The following is a 24,404-nucleotide window of genomic DNA, read 5'->3' as shown; positions in this document are numbered from 1 at the left end:
GATTCGAGTGAATCAATTCGATTTCGCTTCAATTGTGTTCTTGTAAACTTCTATGAGAATATAGCAATTGAAAAACTCTATAACTAGTTTCATTTGAGTCATTTTATGGTTAAGATAAATAAGGTTGATATGAGAGTGTTCACATAGCTAACCTCGGTTAACTATTGTTGAGCAAATATAGTGTACACATTTAGGTACGGTTACTCAAGCCTAAATGATAGTACATTTCATTTGTGTATAACAAGCTAACTTCGATCTAACGGTTGAAAAATATTAACTTGAGTCTAATCAGGTTTCATCTAATGATGAATATTGAATGCTTTGTTACCAAGGTAACTTAGATTGCAAACCTTGATTTGAAAACTATATAAGGGAGAACTCTAGCAACTGGGAAACGTAATCCCCACACCTTATGTGTGATACTAGTTGCGACTAGAGTCGATTCACCTTTAACATTAGGTTTCTCGCGAAACCCTGTAGGTTAACGACTTGAAGAATTCATTGGGATTGTGAATCCAGACCCAACTATTTTCTTTGTAGTTGCATGTTCTGATCTTACTTCTACTATCGTGATTGAGTATCATCTTTGGTAAGATTTGCTTGAGATTTTTCTCCGATAGGTAAGATTAAAAGTAGTCACAAACATCTTCGTCTCATTGTTTGTGATTCCACAATATCTTGTTTCGCTTCTATACGATTAAGATTATTGTGAGGTGATTGATAATACTAGGATGTTCTTCGGAAATCTAAGTCCGGTTTATCAATTGGTTCCTGTGCACCTTGATTTATCAAAAGACGGAACAAAACTCATGGTATTTCTGTGGGAGACAGATTTATCTATTCCAATAGACTTCTCTGTGAGAGACAGATTTGTTTATCAAGTCTTCAAATTTGGGTCGTAGCAACTCTTGGTTGTGGGTGAGATCAACTAAGGGAATCAAGTGCATAGAATCCTACTGGGGTTCAGAGACGTAAGGAGCGCAATTATACCTTGATCAGTGTGAGATTGATTAGGGCTTAACTACATTCCAGTATGAAGTTCATTGGTAGTAGGCTTGTGTCTGTAGCGGCTTAATACAATTTGGTGTTCAAAGTTGGACTAGGTCCAGGGGTTTTTCTGCATTTGCGGTTTCCTCTTTAACAAAATTTATGGTGTTTGTGTTATTTCTTTTCCGCATTATATTTTGTTATATAATAGAAATATCACAGGTTGTGTGTTAAGTTCAATAAGTTCTTGAGTACGACCTTTGGGTTGTTGATTGAGTTAATTGACACTTAGATATTGGTTTGTGATACCGTCCAAGTTATTTATCTTATTCAATCGGGCTTGCAAATTCCTATTTGTTTGATTGCGGATTGAATTAAGAAATTGAGATATAACTCTTTGATATATTGTTTTGTAGATTGAGTCTGACTATCTAGTTGATTCTCTTGGAAGTATATTGGAGTTTGTCTATTCAAATTGCCGAATGAAATATTGGGTGTGGTTGTTAGATCCCCGCTTTTTCAAATACTATGGTTATATTATCACTCCCCCTTAGTCAATACTTCATCTCACAATGAAAACTTTGTAGCTTCTCATCCTAAATGCTTGATCTCCTTGGTTCTTCAACATTACTCGAAATCTTCGTCACTTCCAAGTACTCCAGTGATTCTGAACATGTTCAACTCAACATCATAGTTGTTAAAGATCTATAGCAATAAGAATGAGAAAACAGTTGCTCTCAATCATTGTTATACATCGTCATAGTATTATTACACAACATCAAAGTCCAATTGTATCACAACTTTGACAACAATACTATGGTGATATGTATCACCCCCCCTTAGTCAATACTTCATCACAATGAAAACCACTCCCCCTTACATAATGATATGTAAACCATATGTATTTGTAGTGTGAACTACACATTAATTCTCCCCCTTTTTGTCAATACAAATTGGCAAAAGTACGAAAACTAGTGGGATCCTAATGAAATTTTCATAGAGATACTTCATGACCAAAAGAGAACATGTCAACTTGTTTCGATGATTTCACATAGTCGAAAATTAGTGTATTTATCAAGGAGTTTATAAAGATACAAGAAATCTCCTACAATATTCCATAGCCGCACTCCCCACAAAAATTTGGCAATGAAGCACAAGTTCAATTAAGAACTCTCCCCCATAAAATGCCATTCCAGGAAGAATAACAAGAGCGACCTTACTTTTACAAGAAAAAAAAAGGATTTCTTTGGACATTAAAAAATCACATGAAACATGAATATGTATCCAAAAATCTCAATTGAATTAACCACAAGTAAAATGATCAATTCAATTGGCCATGTTCAACATAAGAAGACTTACGGAGCAACAGAGTACATACACAAGGATGTGGATCAGGGAAAGACCAATACTGCAGAATAATCAAAGATTCATTCTATTTTTCATCACTATTTGCACAATGACATATAATAGACTTAATCTTTGTAAGCAAAAGTTCATCCTATCTTCCATTAATATTTTCATAATGACATAATAGGCTTAACTTTTGTAGTCAAAAACTCATTCCATCTTTTATCAATATTTTCATACCGACATATAATAGAGTTAACTTTTGGGCACATATGGGACAGTCAAGGTTCACGGACGTAAACAACATATCCCATAACAATTTGCAATATATAAACCATAAAGATTAATACTGCAAAAATCATCTTCCAAATAACTTAGAATTTAAATAAACAAACTTAAAAACATTGCAAGATGAAAACATTGGCAGTAACTATGTGTACTCACAATAATGGCTATTCCAAACCCTAGTTGTCCAAAATATTCACAGTAAATTCACGATAAACTGAAATTGAAGAAATCCAAACCACAATGAAAGATAAGATATAATGATACAAATTTTGTTGAGACTTCAAATCATTCTCATATCATCAAGATTGTTGAAATACAGTCAAGAACAAATAAACGAAACTGTCCAGAAATTTCAGAAATCAACATCCAAGTCAAAACATACATATATATATATATATATATATATCTGTGTGTGTGTGTGTGTGTGTTAAAATTATTGACAATAAAAATCATACGAAACTGAAATCAAACAAATCACCCAAAGAGAGAGGGATTTAACATTCTACTTCAATTTTATTAAGCCCTCTACTGATTTTCCTAATTAAATTTCTCCAAGCACCCTAATTCCAATTCACCTTCTTCCTCCCCACATCGTTTGGTTTTCTAATTTCTCTAATACATTTCTACCTATTTATAATAAGCCTTATAATGATATTATCATTAACATTAAATCTCGTCTTTATTATTTTATCTATTATTTGTTTAACTTTTTAATTGTGGAAAAAGTGGGGGTCTAACAACCACACCCAATATTTTGATTAGCAATTTGTATGGAATAACTCCAATATACTTTTAAGAGAATCAACTAGACAATCAGACTCAATCTTAAGAAAAGTATATCAAAGAGTTATGTCTCTGTTTCTTAATGTAACCATCAAATCAAACAGATATAAATCCGCGAGCCTAATTAATATACGAAACAACTTGTACGGTATGAAAACCAATATCCAAGTGTCAATCAATTTAATCAACAACCAAAGGTTGGATTCATAGTTTATTGAACTTACGCACAACCTGTGATATTTCAATTAGATAAACAAATATACTGCGGAAAAAAAATAACACAGACACCAGAAGTTTTGTTAACGAGGAAACCGCAAATGCAGGAAAACCCCGAGACCTAGTCCAGATTTGAACACCATATTGTATTAAGCCGCTACAGACACTAGCCCACTCCAAGTTAAATTCGTACTGGAATGTAGTTGAGCCCTAACCAATCTCACACTGATCAAGGTACAGTTGCCCTCCTTACGTATCTGAATCCCAGCAAGAATATACACACTTGACTCCCTTAGCTGATCCCACCCACAATTAAGAGTTGCTACGACCCAAAGTCGATAAACAAATTTGTCTCACATAGAAAAGTCTGTTGTATAGATAAATCTGTCTCCCACGGATAAACCTATGGGTTTTATTCCGTCTTTTGATAAATCAAGGTGAATATGAACCAATTGATATACCAGACTTATATTCCCGAAGAACAACCTAGAAATATCAATCACCTCACAATAATCTTAATCGTATGGTAGTGAAACAAGATATTGTGGAATCACAAACGATGAGACGAAGATGTTTATGACTACATTTTATCTTGCCTAGCAGAAAATCAATCTCGACCAAATCTTAGAGAAGATAGTACTCAATACGATAGAATAAGGCAAGATCAGAACATGCAACTACAGAGAAAATAGTTGAGTCTGGCTTCACAATCCCAATGAAGTCTTCAAGTCGTTAACCTACAGGGTTTCGTGATAAACCTATGGTTAAAGGAGAATCGACTCTAGTCGCAACTAGTATCATACAGGAGGTACGGGGATTAGGTTTCCCAGTTTCTAGAGTTCTCCTTTATATAGTCTCCAAATCAGGGTTTGTAATCAATGTTACCTTAGTAACAAAGCATTCGATATTTACCGTTGGATGAAAACCTGATTAGACTCAAGCTAATATCTTTCAACTGTTAGATCGAACTTAGATTGTTACACACAAATGAAATATACCTTCATTTAGATATGGGTAACCGTACCTAAACGTGTACACCTTGTTGGCTTAACAATAGTTAACCGAAGTTAGCCATATGAACACTTTCATATCAACCTTATTCATCTTAACCATAACTAGTTCAAATGAAACTAGTTCTAGAGTTGTTCAATTATTTATATTCTCATAGAAATATACAAGATACAATTGAAGCAAAATCGATTTTGATTCACATGAACCAAGCCATGAACATTATAGACACGGTTTTCAAAAGATTGCATTCCTTATTATATAAATGTATTACTTCATGAACAAACCGATTTTAGAACGTCATCCACTTAGGTATGCATACGGGTACGTGTACCTAAGTAGCCGAACTAAGTTTGGGTTTCGTCAGTACGTGAACTGGTACGCATATCATCCAGACTCAGCTGAAATTCCTGGATTTGAACCTTACGCCAATACGCGTACCGGTACGCATACCAGGTTCCCAGACTTCTCAAGCCAACCAGTACGCATACGGGTATGCATACCATGGTTCCCGGACATGGATTAAATATATGCAAGTACACACACTATGCTTAAATCCAATTTTTCTAAACTCTCATTTCAACCATTGAAACATTCTTGGAAAACGGGAATAGCTGTCTCACACAAACTATTAGCTTCAAAGCAATTTTCAGATGATCAAATGATCAATACGAAATATTCCGAGTCTACATCAAATGACTGTCTCACACAAATCATGTAAAATGTTACCAGGCGATTTTCACATGATCATCTTTTGACTTTCGTCAAGAATATAAGATGAACTTGGCTAAAGCAAAAGCTTACCAACACATATTTCGAAAAATATGTAAGCGAGTTAAACTCAGCTCGAAATATCAAATGTGTATAAATGAAGTATATATAGCTATATGACTTTTGTCTCAAATAAGAGATAGAGTAGATAGACTTTTGATTGATAGATGAGTTCAAGTATCCACATACCTTTTGTTGATGAAGTTCCACAAGCTCCCCTTAGTAATTTTTCGTCTTCAATCGATGAACGTCATGAAGTCTAATGCTCAACTACACTTTCTATCCTAATTTGAGACTTAGCTATAAGTAGACTAGAAATCAAGACTTATAATTTTGGCAACTAAACTTGACAACAAGCTTGAGATAGCAGCGCTTGCGAGTTCGACCGAGCAGTGCTCTAACAAATTGTCTCTTCATTTATCCTAAATTTTATTCTTTTTTTATTATTAAAATTAAAGTAAAATTATAATTAGGTGATTGTTTCCATATAATGCTTTTACGAACTATGAGAATTACGAACTATAAGAAGAAGCATTTCTAAATATCTAAATTCAAGTGTCACAACCTAGACTAAAGCAAAGGAAGTGACTTAACAACATCCCAAATAACAAGGTAAATAGGCTCGGGTAAAACCCGAACCGAACTGTAAATAAAAATATCGGGTATCACAACCTAGACAAAGGCAAGGATGTTGTTATCCTCGGCTAGTGTTTCAAGCACTCCTTTTTCGGCTATCTGTATTTGGTGCCATTGGCAGCTGTTTTCGATGGCATGAGCTATCCCATCTATGTAAGAATCGAATCACTATTTTGATTTGTCATTAAAGAGGTGAAGGTACACTTGCTTCCGAACTAAAGAGAATTCATAGAATTCTGCTAGTTATATCCATTAAATAGTTTAATAGTTAAGTCAATCAAACATGTAGTCAATAAGCAAACTGCAAGTATTGAAGGTTTATGTCGACACTACAATAACAAATTTGTATTGTTCAATTAAGAAATTGAACATCGATATGTATAGAAAATAAGTTTAAGGAATTCATATGTGGAAGCTCTACGACTTGAGACAAGTTCAATATTGCATTATGGTATACATTGATGATATCAACTTAGTTGGAACTCCTGAAGAACTCTTAAAGGTAACTAAATAATTAGAAGCAAACTTTGAGATTAAGGATCTTGGGTAAACATAGTTTTTCCTTGGCCTGTAGATCGAGCACTATCTCAGTGGCATACTTGTTCACCAAAAGATGGGACACTAAGAAACTCTCCAAACGTTTCAATATGGATAAAGCGCAATATATTTGAGTAAGGTATATGGTAGTAAGATTTTTTGAAACTAAAAATGACCATTTTCGTCCAAAGGAAGCGAAATTAACTTTTTTTGGTCCAAATGTGCCATATTTGAGTGCAATTGGTGCAATTTTATATCTAGTGCGATACTAGAAATAACTCGTGTCGCGTCGTAACGATACTGTTTTGATATAACCTGTGACTGATGTAAAGATAAAATTTTAGCCTTTTAACCGTCAATTTCTAGAGAGTTTTTTTATCAAAATCCAACAACTAAATTAATTAAATAATACTAATGTATATATGTATATCACTTCCCATCAGATTCACCTTGCCACCACTAAATTCAATTAACGCATATGTGATTTTTGTAATATTTTACACTTTAAACTATTGACAGAAATATATGGTCAGATATTTTAATCCCGTTTAATCCATCCTAAATGATCTTATTATCTTGTTTGTAATCATAATAGACACGACATATACATTTTAGCATTAAATATTTTAATTCATATCTTGAGTTATGAGGTGATCCATCAATTAAAGGTCAATAAATTTAAGTTCATCATGAAAGAGATTATAAACACCACGACCGTCAGATATATATCGTTAGGATGAGACTGAGATAGTTGGATCATCGGCCTGTCTCTCAAAATGTTATTTCTGCAACGTCGGCAGTCTATCTTCGCCGCTTCGGCCGCTAGACGAATCTGCACCTGCTGCTGATCCTTTAATGTTTGTAACTCTAAAAGGATTTCTTCTTCTAAAGCAGTGATCTCTCCTGGGAGGACTGTACGACGAGATGATCTCCTTTCCTTCAAATCTTTGAACAACTCTTCAATCCAGCCCATACTGAATTCTAAGATGCGAGCAACGCAAAACTACTCTCCCATATATCCCAAGGATATCTTCTAACGGACAATCATCCCCCACTTCATCCATGGCTTTTGCCACAGTAACCAAATCAGAAACACTGGAAATCAAACTATTGCGGTCTGCGAGTACTATTGTCGAAGCTACGTGACCATGCTTTTCCACAACTGTCTTGTAATAATCCTTCAATGCCGGAGACACCTGGAAGTTGTAAACTGGAACAAAATGGGCATAAGTGGCAGCAACAGGAACATCACTTCCTTTGAGATCAGACCAAGACGCATTGCCAACTAAGGACCCGGGACTGCCAATGGAAATTGGAGTTGTTTGAGTAAGGTCTTCGGGATATCTTGCCCTGGAACCGCCATGCACACCCGTGTTTCTTCGCTTCCTCGAGCTATTTTGCTCCCAAGATTTTCAGTACGCGCCATAGGAGAATTGATAGAAAGCTCATACATTGAACGGGTGTTTCTTCGCTTCCTCGAGCTATTTTGCTCCCAAGATTTTCAGTACGCGCCATAGGAGAATTGATAGAAAGCTCATACATTGAAGTAATTAGTCACTAGTCCCAATAAAATGAGGAAAAGGAATAAGGGAAGATGAATACTTGAATATCCACGCTTGAGGATACGACTTGAGAACTGTGTGTTTCGCCGATAAAAACAAAAATGAAGAAAGAGAAATTCGGGAAGATAAAAAAAAATTGAACAAGTAGAGGAAGTATTTATAAAGTGTGAGTGGATACGTGATGGACAACATACTGACAAAATGTCTACCTAATTTATGACAAACACATGCAACATGGATGAAAGTTATTAAGATGAGGGGTTAAGTGGCAAAATGCCTCAAAATGGACATCATGGTTATGAAAATGCCCCGGACGTTAGGCGAAAGATTGAAATGCCCCAAAATGATATCGAAATGTCCTAATCTGTTAAAGTTGCCGTTAGACATGGTTAAGTGGTCAAATTCAGAAGCATGTGGTCCGCATGTGTGATAAGATGACATTTATATCCTTTCGGGGCATTTTGATGACATAAGGGTGACTTTTTTCTGGCTTCTGGGGCACTTTAGCATCGTGTACTAAACAGGGGACACTTGGCAAAGATTCAGAAATATGGACGGTCGCAGATGAGTGTGTTTTACCGAAACAATAGTTATTTTTTACAAAATGGTTGGCTGATATAAAAAACTCATTTGGTCATTCACATTTAACCGACGCAATACGTTCGTTTACAAATTACAAAGTAATTCTCTTCAACCATCCCTTCTATGTACTTCTTCTCTTTATTGTCTCGTATTTCCTTTTGCAATTTCTTGTTTCCTGATTATGAAGATACAAACAAAAAATGTTGTTTACAATTTGCTGACCATTCTTTCCGACTTCCCTTTAGATGGATGGTATATCAAGTGACTAGCATTAAGTCATCTATGAAATTCCAAAGAATTACCAATTCATTCTTTCTGCACCAAATGCTCCACATCTGCAAGCTCGACCTCGCCTCTCTGCTATTCTCTCCACATCTGAAATAACAGCTCGATTCGCTCCAGAGGCTTTCCTTTTGTTTCAGGAACATGTTTGTAAACATAAGCAACTGAAACAGCTGAAATCAAAGAGAAAATGAAGAAGGTTCCTCCAACTGTAATGGCGCGGGATACAAAAAGGAACGACATGGCAATGAGGCCACTGTATAATCTGTTTCCGACTGCACCAAGCGCTGCTGCTTGAGCACGAACCCGAAGTGGGAAGATCTCAGATGTCAGAACCCAGCAAACTGGACCAATTCCCACCGAGAATAACGCGACGTGTCCACAGATCAATAGAATTTCCAATGCAATGCCAATTTGTCCGTTCCCCATAACAGTGAGTGTAAACGCCAATCATAACAATACAACTCCTTGAATCTGCCACCCATATCAGTTATCCAGAAATCCCTATCTTCACTACCCATTCTGAAACAGTAAACAAAAACAAAACTAATCAATGAAACATTTAACAAGCCCCTACATAGAGTTCACATGTAAATTTTTACCATTCATTCGTCCATCGACTCCAGCCTTCTTGGAAAAGGTGAGTATAGTAAAAATCTCATGAGAAACCCAAATTCACGCTTAAAGACATCTTCGAGTCGAGAGAATGTGGTATTGGAGACAACAGAGATCAAATTTCAAAGACATGACATGAAACATGTGCTAGACATTTTTTAAGAGTTCAAAATGGAAAAAGAAAAATGGAATCGATTCAGTTGAAACATGTGCTAGACATTTTCTACTAGTGCACATTCTACTGGATCTTGTATTTTGTTTTTTACAGCCTTGGAACGCTGAACAACATCAATAAAGAAAGCTCACGGAGGTTGGTATTCTGATGCATATTTTCATAATGAAATCCTTTATATCAATGGTGTCTGCATTGCAATTCAAATAGAGTTTGCTTGAATACTACTAATTGGCAACCTTAAAATAATATCTGAAATAATAACGATTGTAAATAGCATTGTGTGTGTTAAGCTGCTGATGCAACTTTTGGGCTTCATTTGTAACGGAGGTGGCATAAGATAACGAACAACTGCCAAAGAGCAATTAAGAAACGTATTGTATTGATAAGAGTCAACCTCAAATGGTGAACTTGAAAGATCTAAATTTATGAGCCGTTTTGCAAGACAATTTTCAGGGTCGTATTCTATCTCATTCAACCTCAAACGTATTCTATCTCATTCGACGTATAATAAATGTCCGCAACAAAAAAATCTCCCAAAAATGGTAGTTGTAGAATTGTTTTGTTCATACTATCACAAGTAAGATCAAAACCTGAGATACCTGTTTTGTTCATACTATCCCTTAATTCTACTAGTGCACATTCAAGTCAGGGCAGTTCAAGTTACTAAGTCAATCTTTATGTGGATACAATTTGAAACATATAAGATATAGGTTATAATGCAGTAATCAAAATTAATCAACAAAAGAGATGGACAGAATTCAGAGAAAGAGAGACAGAGACACAAAGACACAATTATAAATCATCATATAAACCAATTTCATCTGCTAAAATTGAAAAACCCCAAATTATAAACCCTAATTTCGTTTCCCTGAAACCCTAATTACAGTTTGGCTTCTGAAACCTTAATTACATCTTCTGAAACCCTAATACCCAATTTCATTTCAAGTCTCTGAAACCCTAAGTTCGTAAATCACATATACCATTTTCACAAGGTTGAGTTTCAAGAACAACAAACGAATCGAAAATCAAAATCGTAAAATAAAATTAGGGTTTAACGAGGAAAGGGAAATTACCTGTTCTCGAACGCGGATCTTATCTTCTCCGTCTCATCTATCTTCTCTTCTCGATCTGGTTCTTCACTGTTCTTCTCCGTCCCTCGATCTTTCTCTGCCTCTCGATCTCTTGCTCTCTCTATCGTTCTGGTGCTTTTTTTTTCCTGTGGTTGAAACACGACCAGGTTGAAGATAAGACTAGAAGCACACGTACGAACCCACTCATGTGGTACAGGTGTCGGCCATAGTCCACGTGTCAACGTTTTACACTGCATACGTGTCAACTGTTTATTTTGCCACGTGTCTCACGAAATTATTAGCACATGTGTCGTCATTTTCATAGAAGGGCAAAATCGACAATTCATAATATAGTTGACTAGTCAAATTGGGGCATTTTGACTAATTTTGACCAATTTTGACTATTTAAGGTAAAAGTAACGGAATGGGGCATTTTAATCTTTTGCCTGACGTCCGGGGCATTTTCACGACCTTGTGGTCCATTTTGGGGCATTTTGCCTCTTAACCCTAGGATGAGTCATGATTAATTACCTTCCCCATCAATGGCGCCCGACGATGCCGTCAGCTTGCTCATACTTCAGACAACTACCCGAAAAGGCTTAGAACGCTTTACAAAAAAAATAAAGGGATTAAGAAATGACGAACGACAAACCAAGAGATGATGCAAACTAACCTCAGTAAGATTTTTGGCGGCTGCCCGACTTTCATCTTTCCCGTTTGCAAACTTGCCCTTGACCCCAGATTTTATGCCTTGAGATTTAGCAACATGAGCAGGAATCTTGATGCGACTACTATTGTTTAGAGTACGGGGGCTAAGCACATGCATCGGAAGAGTGGGAGAGCACACGAAATCGATTATCTGAGTCAACTGCTCGTACCAATAAGTACATCAACCTTGTGTGAAAATAGGAGGCCTTTTAGGAGAAGGAACTGCTAGGAGAAACGGAAGGTCCCGACAATACCTTGGTTCTTCTGGTTTGAAAACAAATCGGCGATAGCAATCATTCAAAATAGCTTCATCCTCAAGAAAGAAAGGGGTCTGAATGGAGGGCATTCCCTGGTCATAACCCAACTGTCTAGCAACCCTATCAACATTGTAGATGACTGTAAAAAACATCCCATCAAATTAACCAGGAATAAAACCCGGAGTCACCATGGCCACAAAATCCCATTCCTCGTCGTCAAGCCGCGAATTAGTCAAGTCTAGTACATCATCAATAAATACATTGGTTGGATTAAGAAATATAATGGCTGGCCGGAGACGTCTTCATATGGATGCACAGTAAAAGACTTTAACTTATCGATGATCAAAGGAAGTTTCTGACTTGCTTTCTTTATGTTAACATTCTCATATAAAAAGGTACGAGGATAGCGGGATGAAACCAAAGGAAGACGACTAGAGGAATTGGTGGTAGCAACTTTTTTTCCTTTCGAGACCAAGTCTTGTGTCCCTGACCTGCTCTTGGGAAACCTTTTCCAAAACCACATATGAAGAAAACTAGTAGGAACATATCTCTCAACTGTATGTTCATGACTGTTCACTACTTCTATATCCGATACCAAGGTGTCTAAATGACGATACAACCCGTCCAAAAACATGGGGGCTAGGATATGTGACACCTTCCGACATCATGACATCCATACACAAAATGTCATCCCGAATGGTGTCCTTTGGAGGACATACAAACAAATCATGAATTAGCCAATAGACTAGGAAAACAGCAAGTTCAGCGTCATCATTTTGACCATGATCCGGAGGAAGGTAAGACTTCACCAAAGAGGGCAATTTCTTCTTATCGATCGATTCGGTTAGTCGTGGAGCCCAGTAATTCATCCAACCTGAGAGGGATGCACGTTTATCCTCTTTAACCGGGGCTCCAGGAGTTCCAGTCTCCACCTTACGAGAGATAGCTCTCCGAACTTCTACCAAGGTGTTAAAAATAGTTGTATCCGCAGTGGTCATAGATACTTCGGGATCAGCCTCTTCGAAAGTGTGAGAGCTATGGACGGGCAGTCATGTAAGTGCGACAACATATTCTAATATGGGAGATGCTTTCCCCAACCGAAAACAAGGGTGTGAACACTTGCAACCCACCTAAGACAAACCAAGAAAAGAGCTTGGTTAGCTCGGAAGATGCTCTGATGAGTGGACAAATTTGGAGCGTCTTCGATATTGAGGTCCCTAATACGCTGCAAATGACGAGGCTTCGAGAAAATATAAGGCTTCCATGAAGACCACTCATGACTTATAAGGGTAGTCGAGACGAAGTCTATAGGAGGTTCTAAGTAATAACCACGTTCGATGCACACTCGTGGGAGATTTTCAAGGGGAAGCACTATGGAACGATTACCTTCGGGACTCAATAAGATCGGACTGTTGTTGACGATATGATAGCTCTGAAGGTCTGTGCTGGTTTGATAACTGATGAATTGATCTTCAAAGATAGACCAGAAAAAGGGTGTATTAGCGGCTTCGATACCAAACAAGCGTGTTTTTCTCATGTCTGCGGAGTCCTCTTTTTACCAGCTCATTTGGTAAAGATGTATGAAAACCGATGAAGTGAAAAGGGGAAGAAAGATGAAAGAAAAAGGGATCCTCTGAAAGAAAAATAAGAGAAGAGAAAATGAGAGATAACAACGGGAGAGTGAAGTTTTATATTAAGGATAATAAAAGACGAAGGGTCGAGACGTTTGGTGGAAGCGAATAGAAAAGATCACACGTGATGATTATAGGAGGAAGCGGGGAAAGGAAGGAGAGACGTCGGATCCCACCCTTTCGGAATCAACCTCATCATCTACCATTAAATCTTATGATAATGAAAGTAGAGGTCATGATTATATACATCGGTGTTACATTGAGAAGAAATTCAATCAACCTTAAGGGGCTTACAATATGGCAAAGGGTATCGGAAGAATTTAATTCGAAGAAGAGGAAAAAAGATAAAGAGGATGATAAAAGGAGCTTCGAGAAGATCCAAATCGAAAACGGAAGGCCCATTTTGAATGGATGAGGACAACAATGAAACACCTTCTGATTAACCATGTAAGAAGGAGCTTCGGGAAAACCAAAATCGAGAACAATGAGAGCATGGTTCGGGTGTGTACTGATTGCTGCCATAATCGTAAACTTGGCAAACAGTCAAGGGGCTAATGTAAACACTCGGTTTTGGCACGGCCGATGATGCAGGAATGGGGGCTTCGGATGGACCAAAGCCGAAGCCACCATTAATGATGACGTGGCAGATTGGGGGTGCCCCGAAGAAGTGGTTAGTGAGTGTGTAAATAAACCTTAATGTAAAAATACACGTCTACAACTAATAACAAGAGCCTTACCATAAAATGTGAATATGTGTACAATATCCTTATATCAGGCTTTACGTATAAAAGGAGAGCTATCTTCTAGAAAGAAAGACATAATTTTTCAGAGTATTGTACTGTGTATTGGGATTAATCTTCTTATAACCCTTTATCAATTTTAGGGTGTTTACGGTTAGACAGTTAGAGTAACATAATGCTTGCCACTCCCTAATTCAACAAGAAATATCTCTCGTATTTTCTCATACTTATCCACTTGTACTAGAGATTACTTGTTAGAGCAAGTCTTATGGTGAAATCCAACCTATTCCAAGTGTGGAAAAATCATGGAATGTCAAGCCTAGTGGCTTCCAAGTTGGGGTTTTCCACAAAAAATCTAAGAAGAGTTCCATGGTTTGGTGGAAGGGTTCGTGGAATCCATCTAAACGCCAATAAGAATAACGTTAAACGCAAATAAGATTAGCGCTAAAAAAACGCCATTGAGAATTGCATTTTTTTTATCCGTAGATTTAAAATGAGTTGTTGAAATATAACGGCTGAAAAAAAAGCTTCATTTTTAATTGCGTTTTTTAGCTTCATTCTTAATTGCGTTTTTTTAACTCCATTAAGAATAACGTTTCTACTATTCCACCATTGCACTTGCGTTTCCATCCACAGTTCCAAGTGCTGAGATGGCCTGAAAGATGAAAAATAGATGGATTCCACCATAAGACTTGCTCTTAGTGTTTAAGTAGTAGGTTAATTATTAAAAATATTTTTCTAGGATTACAAAAGCAGGGGAGAGAAGAAAGGGTTCAGTCAAGCCAATGACAATGATCCAGATTTGGTCACCCACGTGCATACTCCGCTTGTAGATGGGTTGTACAGATATCCCATCCATGTTTGCCACGAATAGGCACAAGACTGGTCCAAACTTGTAAGTTGCTTGCAACCCAATAAAGGGTTCTTTTACTTCTTAGATTTGTTAAGGGGTATTCTCGTCTCGCGCGAAACTTTAACACTTTCGAGGAACCCGAAATTAAGGGCGAGTTTGGGTGCTCGAAAAGATCGCATGAGTACAGTTTTCGTAGGTGAAAGTGAAACTGCGTATGAGATTCAGTATTAACAGTTTCTCAGTAATAACAAAACATTTACCACGTCATCACCCAGTTGATTAGATCCACGTCACCATCAATTAATCATTAAATTACATCCTACGATTTATATCATATCACTGTAATATTTCAGCGGCTACGATTGAAATTTCTAGAGCCTTCCACTTAGAGAGAGAGAGTTTTCCGAACTACAGTTTGTATTTAAAACCCTCATTTCTTCTTCCTGTTAAGTTGAGAGAAAAAGAAGAAGATTTCAGAGAGTGAAGAGTGAAAATTTGGATTTTGGCTTTTCAAACGAGAAGAAGGTTTCAGACAGTACGTATTCACAGAATCTTAACCGTCGTAACTTTCTTTTTCTATGATTTAAAGCCGTAGATCTCCGATCGTCTTCCTGTCTACAAATGTCATAGACATCAGATATTTGTTTTCTTCTTCTGCTGGATGTTATTTCAGAAGATCTTCCGATTTCAGTAAGTCTGATCTTCTTCTTTTTTCTGAACACATTTTCTTTGTTGTTCATTTTGATTCTTCTGTTGAATTTGATTGATACGTCCTTGTGATTCAAAGAAGTAGTAATTATTGTTTTGAATTCGTTAAGATTCTAATGGATTCAACTCTGTTAGAAATATATTTATTGGATCTGTGGATAGACTAAGGTTACTATCACTGAGAATGGTAATTTGTACGGTTCGGATGCATTTCTGTATACTCTGTTTCAGAATATTGCTTCAGTTATTTTTTGTTTGATTCTTTTGCTTTTCCAATCTTCGCTATTTTGCTGAAAGTCCGCCGCTGATCGATCTGTCGATAGAAGTTAATCTGAAAATTTGAATTTGTATATTATCATTTTTGTCTTGAAGTTATCCGTTACTTTTTCGTTCTGATTTTTTGTATTGATAGGATAAACAAATAAATATCTATACCTAACAGATTTCATTTGTTCACTTTATTTGGCTTCCAGTAGAAGCAATAATATATTAGTATTGCTTTATGCTCAACCAGTTGCAAGAATTCGCTCAATGTAGAAAAGAGAAATAGACTTGTATGTGAATCTCGGATTCTGTTTCTTCTGTTGTTTCTGGTTGTAGAATAATTAGAATCTGGTTCCTGTCCATTGTTTTTTTGATAGATTTTTGTTAATAAAGATTTTCTAATTAGATGTTTTGGTTTATCAGTGATCAGATGGCCGCTTCAATGTAGAGATCTTCCTGGTTTTTAATCTCTCTTGTCTCGTGTTGTATTTTATGATGTGAAGATTGTAGAAGCAATTTAAATTATCCTGTTGATTAATGATTGTGTTGGACTCGGTGTCTTTCTTTTACTCCTATTACCGGCCTTTGAGCTTGGTGTGTGCTTCGGAGAGAAGGGGAATCTCTCCTGTAACAGCCATCTTTGCCGTCAGCCTTGCAAACCACTAGTTGTTCCTACCTTCCATGTCTCCTAATTTGGACAGTGCAGTTCAGACGCAGATGGCAGTGGCACTGTTGAATGGCCCCATAAATAGTGAATACCATGGGAACAATAGGGGAGAAGGAAAGCCGAAGGGGAAAAGGCGGATCTTTGTGCAAACTGATACTGGTTGTGTCTTAGGGTTGGACTTAGATCGGCGTGATAATGCACATACTGTGAAGAGGAGGTTGCAGCTGGCGCTTAATGTACCAACTGATGAGAGCTCACTGACTTTCGGTGATTTGGTTTTGAATAGTGATCTCAGCGCTGTTCGTACTGATTCCCCGCTACTCCTCATGAGGAATTTTATGCATCGAAGTTCATCAACACCATGCCTGTCACCTACTGGAAGGGATCTGCTGCAGAGGGATCAGAGTGGTGTAATTGAAATATTGGGTCGCTCTGGTTCTGGTAGCTTTGTTCGAATGAAGCCGCTGGTTAAGGACATGGTGAAGGCCATTAAGAATGGAGTTGATCCAGTTCCTGTTCATAGTGGGCTTGGAGGTGCATACTATTTTAGAAACAAGGTAGGTGAGAATGTTGCAATTGTGAAGCCTACCGATGAAGAGCCCTTTGCACCAAATAATCCAAAAGGGTTTATTGGGAAAGCTCTTGGTCAGCCAGGACTAAAAAGGTCTGTAAGGGTTGGTGAGACGGGGTTTCGAGAAGTTGCAGCCTACCTTCTGGACTATGGTCACTTTGCTAATGTGCCCCCTACAGCACTCGTCAAGATCACGCACTCAATTTTTAATATAAATGATGGTGTGAACTGCAAGAAGGCAAATGAGAGGAAAACTGTTAGTAAAATAGCATCATGTCAGCAGTTCATCCGTCATGATTTTGATGCCAGTGATCATGGGACATCAAATTTCCCTGTTTCTGATGTACATAGGATTGGGATATTGGATGTTAGGATCTTCAATACTGACAGGCATGCTGGGAATCTTCTGGTGCGAAAGCTCGACCGGGTGGGTGCTTTTGGTCAGGTCGAACTCGTTCCAATTGATCATGGACTCTGCCTTCCAGAGAACTTGGAAGATCCGTACTTTGAGTGGATCCATTGGCCACAAGCATCGATTCCGTTCACGGAGTATGAGCTCGAGTACATAGCGAACCTTGATCCAGTTAAAGATTCTGAAATGCTAAGAATGGAGCTGCCAATGATTCGAGAAGCATGTCTTCGCGTATTGTTTCTGTGTACCATTTTCCTTAAAGAAGCAGTAGCTTTTGGTCTTTGTCTTGGTGAAATTGGTGAGATGATGAGTAGGGAATTCAGGAGTCGTGATGAGGAACCTAGTGAGCTAGAAATGATATGCATGAACGCAAGGAGGCTTATAAAAGAAAAAGAAATTTTATCAACTCCTGATTTTGATGTGGTAGATGAAGATGAGTATCAGTTTGACATAGATGAAGAGGAAACTGAATCAGCGTCCAAGATTGTAGATGATTCTATTATGAAAGAAACATTTCATGTTGGTTTAAGAGGTTGGCCTGGTTGGAACCCTCTCTCCAAACTAGAAGAGAGTGTCGAGGAGGATGGAAGTGAAGAAGCTGAAGAACCAGCAAAACAAGTCTCTATTGCTGGTCTTACAACACAGTCCTCGCTAGTCCGAACTGTTTCCAAGCTCTCCAAGTCGCTGAAGAATACAACTTTGGGTGAAAATAATTCATGGTTCCAAGGAAGTCGATTGGAGGGGACAATGTCTGGTCAGTCATCAGGGAACAGAAGTGCTAACGAGCAGCTTCCTGGAAGTGCAAGCTTTGTCACTTTCGTTGACATGAATGACGAGGAGTGGGCAGCATTCCTTGAGAAATTCCAAGAGCTGCTTTACCCTGCATTTGCAAGCCGTAAGTCAGGCAGTGTTGGGCAAAGGCAGAGGCAGAGGCAGAGGCTCGGCACATCTTGTCAGTTTTGAGTAGAGTGAGTTAATGAGACCAGTTAACCGTTTGCTTGATGTAAAAAAGAAATAGAAAAGAAAAAGAAACGAAAAGAAGAAAGTGGAGTTGGTTATGTGAGTTAGCAAGTGATATGCTACTTTTACGGTTTTGTTTTGTTTTCGGGACGTGTCCCTGGGCAGACTGGTATTCTAGTTGATATAGTTGGAAAAGTGGTGTAGAAGGGATGTAAATATTTTATTAGGAGTCTGGATGATGATGGAGAGGTAGAAATCATTAAGCTTACTGAAGAAGCTGATGATGATCTCCTATCTTTGTATTTCTCTTCCACTGTGTTTTAGCGACTTGTTTAGAAATACTAGTAATATAATAAAACATCGTTGTACATTGTAATGGAGGAGCCAAATATATACGATTGCCCAATGTTTTACGTTGATTCTCTTGTGTCATTGCTGTCTTGATTTGCTTTGGGCGATTATTTGGCTTCATGACCCAATGAGTCCAATGTTTGTAACCATCGTTTCGGAAGCTAATTTCCCTCCTTGGAAGATTGAGAAATTATTGCTTGAAACGAAAGACGAGGAGCCAGCTTGAGCCATGTGTGAGCAGTTGCCCATCCAGCCCAACTGGCTTCGACCTTCACCCCTGTTAGGGAGACATTGTTAATTACTTAACTAATCAAATAAAACACGTCACATTAACACTCTAGCAAGGAGTATGCACAAAAATGTACGCCACCAACATCCCCCTTTAGTGGTTTGTTGGGCTAACTCCCTAATCAAGGACGGTTGGTGTTTTGCTCAGAGTAGGTGAGACTGTCAAGTCTCAAGACGCCAACTTCTACTAGATATGGTTTGGATGGGGTCTTTATCGATGACTGGGTTCATCCCTATCCGTTGGTCTTCCTTGGTAACTAATAAAAAAATACTCTAATCTATCTTGCCAGTATGTTTGATTCCAAATGGATGAGCTTTACATAAAAGAACAAAAATTAGAACAGTTGGAAAACTGTTTTATAGGTATCATTTTGAGGCCGGCAATCAAAATGGTATAATGCTAAATATACCATTGTGTTTGTTTAACTGAAATGGTAAATATACCATTCTGTTTTAGCTATTCCTATATTTAACCTCCCAGAGTATCAAACGTGGCGCGCTCTGTTTCAAACTGCACCAAGTATTCTAGCGTAGTTTAACATACCTGCAAGCTCTGGGACAATCCGTGAACATGGAAGGACTAACTAGAATCGTGCAAATTTGAATGAACAACATGCAAAAACTTTGATTGAAAGCCAAAATGCTATTTACATGCTTGTAAACCAGGACGCTGAACAAGTAAGGCAGGACTAACAAGAATCCCGAGTTTAAGCAAACGAAGCAACTTTCTCAGTCAAGATGGAGTTAACAACATCTTTTACAAAACCATGAAAGCAGTCTGTGCAAAAACTGTGCATTGGATCCAACATATGAAGCTGTTGTTGACGGCTTTGAGTAACAGTATGGCTGCACACCAGATGAGGATAGGGTTGACGGACACTTGACTTTGAATGTTCTATTCCACATGCTGCCAAGATAGTATGAGTTGACACCTTAGCAATTTTCTTGAATTCATTAAAACCAGCAAATGCAACATCACACACATCAGGAACTGGCTTCATTCAATTGATGGTTTTAACTTTGAATCGGCTAATTTTGTTAATGAACAAAAGGCAAAGACTGCTGCAATCTGGATCATGAATTAACAGATTCAAGTTTAATTTCCAAAAGTACTTCTTAAGGTGATGAGGTGTATTCAGCAGTAAACATATATTTGGTGCCTTATAAGTCTGTAGGTGTATTTCCTTGTTTAGTTTCAGGTCTCAGGAGTTTCATCTTCTTTTACCTGTTTGCGTAGGTTTTTAGGCTCTGTACCCTCGTTCCTTTTTGATTCCTTTGTAATTAAGTTTCTGAGTTCAATATAACTACATCAGATCAAGCAAAAGCACTAAACATATACAAAGAAGGAATTAGGTATTTCCTCCAGAGGACCAAGGTCAAGAGCTTAACCTTGCGAAAATGTGTACTTAGGGTGATAAAGGAAATAAGCAAGTGAAAAAGAAATGAGTGCTCATGATGACTAAAGTGAAACCCTCCTATCTGAATTCTTTTAATGGAGAGAAACAATCAAACACTGGAACACATGACGGGCTAAGCTAAACTCTCTTAAGTGAAACCCAGTTCATTAGTCTTGTCAAACTGTAAACAGACAAAAAACATAAGGGGTTTTCTTTTGCATCATTCTAACTGAGAGTTAAGCTCAACTCTCTTAAGTGACAATGCTGTCTAAAAATTAGTTTTAGACAGGGGAGTCAAAAATGTTCGCTCATGATAATAACGCTCATTCATGCTAGTAGACATTAACTTTTGCACACAACTATGAATACTATGATAAAAAAACAGAACTAGCATATTGTTGATCATATAAGGAAATCAGAAAAGAATTAGAGAAACTCAGATTTCACAAAAGAGATCATACCTAATTTTTTGCCTTTACTCAATTGCTTCAAATTCAGCTTAACCAAAGACTGGATTTCACTCTTGGCACAATCCGCGCTTGGCGTAGCACTGGACGAAGTTTTACCTAACACGCAGTTTTCCTTTAGAGTCTCTGCCTTGCAGCTAGAATGTGCACCACCATCTGATCTGCTATTAAGCAACTTAGAAATTCCGTGGGATGACTTGTTGGGAGAAACTACAGCATCAACCCTAACCCGTTTATTAATACCATTCAAGGAGGATTCTTGGTTGACCCGTGTAGGAATTTTTTTCCCTTTTTATGAAGAGTGTCTAATTGGTCAAACATCTGGACTTGTTTAGGAAATGCCAATCCACAATATTTTGATGCATGAACAGTACTTGGACCCCCATTCTGCCTTTTCAAAGTTTCTTCGATTGCATGCTTGAACGGCTTTTCTTTCTCAAAAATTGGAGATTTAGAGTTTGTACAAGCTATTATTTCCTCACACCTAATGTTTTTATCGGATGCAAATCCTCTAAGATCCTTTTGTTGGGGAGATTGGATTTCTAATCTAGAACTATTTAAGTTGGTAACAGTTGCATCTGCCTGCGTGTTTCTCTTACCTAATTGATGCTTAGAAACACAATGAGTAGTTTTACCTTCACGTGCCCGTTGAACCGATTTGGCAATATCCAACATCTTCCATGCTTTATCAGTATCGTAAGGGTTTTTTTGTTTGACAAGTTTTCAGCGACATTCTTATTGTTGGCATTCCGCGAACAACTCGAGGACTGTGATTGGCTTGTCTTGGCATTAGATACTTTACTGCCAGGTATCTTACTATTCCTGCTTCCAGAGGTAGAAGAAAATTGCAGTGATCCATTTCTCAAAGCATCCCAGTTTTCACGAAAGATTTTAATATGACTCTGAACATCACGGCGATGACATGCTATCTTCATACTAGAGTCAGTAACCATAGTTCCAGCATTGATTTTCTTTCCTCTGGCAGTAGTGGGTGAGATTTGACAGCTTTGCACATCCCTGCAGTCAATTAAACATCTCGCACCAAGATCAGTCACTTTAATATCTGCACCAATGTCCCTATTAGGGACAGTACGATAGGGTCCTCGTACAATTTCAGATATTGTAACACTTTCACCAGCCTCCGAGTTTCGATCATCAGAGTCGATATCAAGTTGACTATCGCAGTGATTATCCATACAAAGAATACAATCGTGACAGTACAAATTACCTTTCAGGTACTGTGGAACCCAACCCAACACAATATGTATGAGCAGCAGAGTCGCAAAGATCACAAAGTAATAAGAGATTTTCATCCAGAGAGCTTTGGCATTCAGCACAATTTGTTCGACCATAGGGATCGGAAGGCCCAGTTGACACATTACCAAGAGGATGCCAAACCTACAAACGAACCCACGATCAAAATGCAGAAGCTTATTACTTGATCATCTTTTGAATAAATAACATGAAAGCTCGTTACTAGTCGCCTTTTTAAAAAAAATGGGAGGATGAAGAAATGCAAATGCAATTAAACTTTTCATCATGGAACTTATCATCCAGACCAACCTAAGTAAATAACTAACATCTCAGAATTTATTACTTGTTTAATATGGCAGAACCGGAGGTTTTACACGGCTGCATTTTGTGGCATTGAGATTGGGTCAGGGTATCTAGAGCAAACCATACAGCGCCTCTACAAAGCTTAAGTTTGAAAATCATTGGAATAACATACTTTTAGCAGCTACACTACTTTGTAGCTCAAATCTGTGCAGTCTTGTTTGCGATTAAATGGGCTAGCTACAATTCCTGGTTCAAGGTTTGGGTTGTCGCAGCCATGGGTTTTTAAAGCTAGATAGGAAACAATTAAACAAAAGATGCAGGATATTCGCTTCGATCATGTTGTGCAAGAAGTGAATCTTGGAGTTAGCTGCATGGCTAAGAGGGGTTGCTAAACTAAATTTTGGCGAAGTGCAGCACTCTTTGGGAAGGCCTACCACTCTTGTTCCGCTCAAAGAATCACATATGAGATACTACAGAAGTAGATATTCAGTTGGTTCCTTTTCTTTCATTTTTTTTATTTTTTCGTAATTTACAGTGCGAAATAAGTGATTAGACATTGCATTAGTTTTGTTCTTCCTAAAGATTTCAGGGTACTAAATACTTAATGGGATTGTGTTGTGCATAATATTCACCAGCTAAAACTAAAATTTATAAAAATAATAAGTTAAACATAAACAAACACAAACTAGAATCAGAAACGATGAAAGAAGACTGACCTGATCACGAGTAGGAACATTAACTATCCGTTCGTTCATAAAAATTCCATCTTTAGGTGGACGAATAATGGTATTGAATCTCTGTTTGCATAAAGGGCAACGAGATTCACATTTAGACCATTCCATTATACATACAAAGCAAAAATAGTGATTACAACTATCAATTGAACCCTTAATCGATTTTCCATCTTCTTCTAAGAAACAAATTCCACAGACATTATCAGATTTACTATCCATTCTTTCTTCTTCTTCGATTTTCTCTTTCCCTTTCGAGTTTGAATTTGGTGATTCGGCTGCCAATTTTCGACGCCTGTTGGGTGACGAAGCGAACTCGATATCAATATCACATGCTTGTTGTTGATGTTGTTTTTCTTCCATCAAGGATTCTATGATGTATTCTGAACCATCCTCCATTGTTGATCCAGAAGATAGTACTAAAGACGAAAACCTAAGAAAGGAAAGAATCTGTTCAGGATTTACCGTGGCCGTGTTTATGGATTTAACTAGATTAGATATCACAACCTAACCACCTCCTAATCATTCCCGAATGATTCGTAACGTATCCGAACTGACGAACTATTTGAACTCCGAACCTAGTTCGTGGATTATATGGACCTGACGAATGATTCGCGAACGTATCCGAACTGATCCGAATGATATTTCCGACTAGAACTCTCATAGGTAACTCTCTGATCAGAGTTCTGTTTATTGGTTTTTGTTTGATTTTGTATATACTTTATATTTAAATACAATTATTCAGTTACAATTTTCTATTGATAGTTGTTTAACCAGTGTTTTATGTGTTGATTTTTGTTTAAAAGTCTATAAACTCGTTTTATAATACATTTATGCGATTAAATTGTCTACTTCTTATTAAATAATCACGCTAAAATATTTTTTTCCATCTTATAAATCATATATAAATAAAATTAGTCTCGTAATAAGGTCAAAATACTTATCAATTTATCGTATATGTAAACCGAATTTTAAGTGCCGAA

At 37.5% G+C, this 24,404-nt stretch overlaps 2 protein-coding genes across 5 annotated transcripts; one reads left to right on the top strand and one right to left on the bottom strand.

Annotated features, from left to right (window-relative positions):
* Window positions 1-15,485: 15,485 nt before the first annotated feature.
* Window positions 15,486-19,019, top strand: LOC113298044 (phosphatidylinositol 4-kinase gamma 7-like). Its single transcript, XM_026546689.1, has 2 exons — window positions 15,486-15,738; window positions 16,444-19,019. Exon 2 carries the CDS (start codon window positions 16,702-16,704, stop codon window positions 18,631-18,633), a length of 1,932 nt encoding a protein of 643 aa, XP_026402474.1. The 5' UTR covers window positions 15,486-15,738; window positions 16,444-16,701; the 3' UTR covers window positions 18,634-19,019.
* Window positions 19,020-19,876: 857 nt separating this feature from the next.
* Window positions 19,877-23,887, bottom strand: LOC113298045 (PHD and RING finger domain-containing protein C126.07c-like). Of its 4 annotated transcripts, XM_026546691.1 has the most exons (5): window positions 23,407-23,887; window positions 22,362-22,531; window positions 21,128-22,150; window positions 20,495-20,558; window positions 19,877-20,338 (listed from the first exon to the last, which is right to left on the bottom strand). In XM_026546691.1, the coding sequence occupies exons 1-3, from the start codon at window positions 23,818-23,820 to the stop codon at window positions 21,733-21,735; spliced, it is 1,002 nt and encodes a 333-aa protein (XP_026402476.1). In that variant the 5' UTR covers window positions 23,821-23,887; the 3' UTR covers window positions 19,877-20,338; window positions 20,495-20,558; window positions 21,128-21,732. The 4 variants fall into 4 exon arrangements, with proteins under 4 accessions (XP_026402476.1, XP_026402475.1, XP_026402478.1 ...); XM_026546690.1 differs by having other exon boundaries at window positions 19,877-20,558; XM_026546693.1 differs by lacking the exon at window positions 20,495-20,558 and having other exon boundaries at window positions 19,895-20,213.
* Between the last annotated feature and the right edge of the window lie 517 nt (window positions 23,888-24,404).

The sequence above is a fragment of the Papaver somniferum genome, chromosome 7 (assembly GCF_003573695.1).
Source record: "Papaver somniferum cultivar HN1 chromosome 7, ASM357369v1, whole genome shotgun sequence".
NCBI classification, from domain to species: Eukaryota; Viridiplantae; Streptophyta; class Magnoliopsida; order Ranunculales; family Papaveraceae; genus Papaver; species Papaver somniferum.
The sequence above is the reverse complement of the archived record's forward strand: the minus strand, read 5'-3'. Positions and strand labels throughout refer to the sequence as shown.

Excerpts from the sequence above, each read along its gene's own strand:
- LOC113298044 (XM_026546689.1), top strand. The coding sequence starts at position 16,702 with ATGTCTCCTAATTTGGACAGTGCAGTTCAGACGCAGATGGCAGTGGCA.
- LOC113298045 (XM_026546690.1), bottom strand. The coding sequence starts at position 23,820 with ATGGAGGATGGTTCAGAATACATCATAGAATCCTTGATGGAAGAAAAA. Across the intron at positions 22,532-23,406 it reads ATGTTCCTACTCGTGATCAG|GTTTGGCATCCTCTTGGTAA; the intron begins GTCAGTCTTCTT and ends GTTCGTTTGTAG. Across the intron at positions 22,151-22,361 it reads GGTTCCACAGTACCTGAAAG|GGATGTGCAAAGCTGTCAAA; the intron begins GTAATTTGTACT and ends AATTGACTGCAG.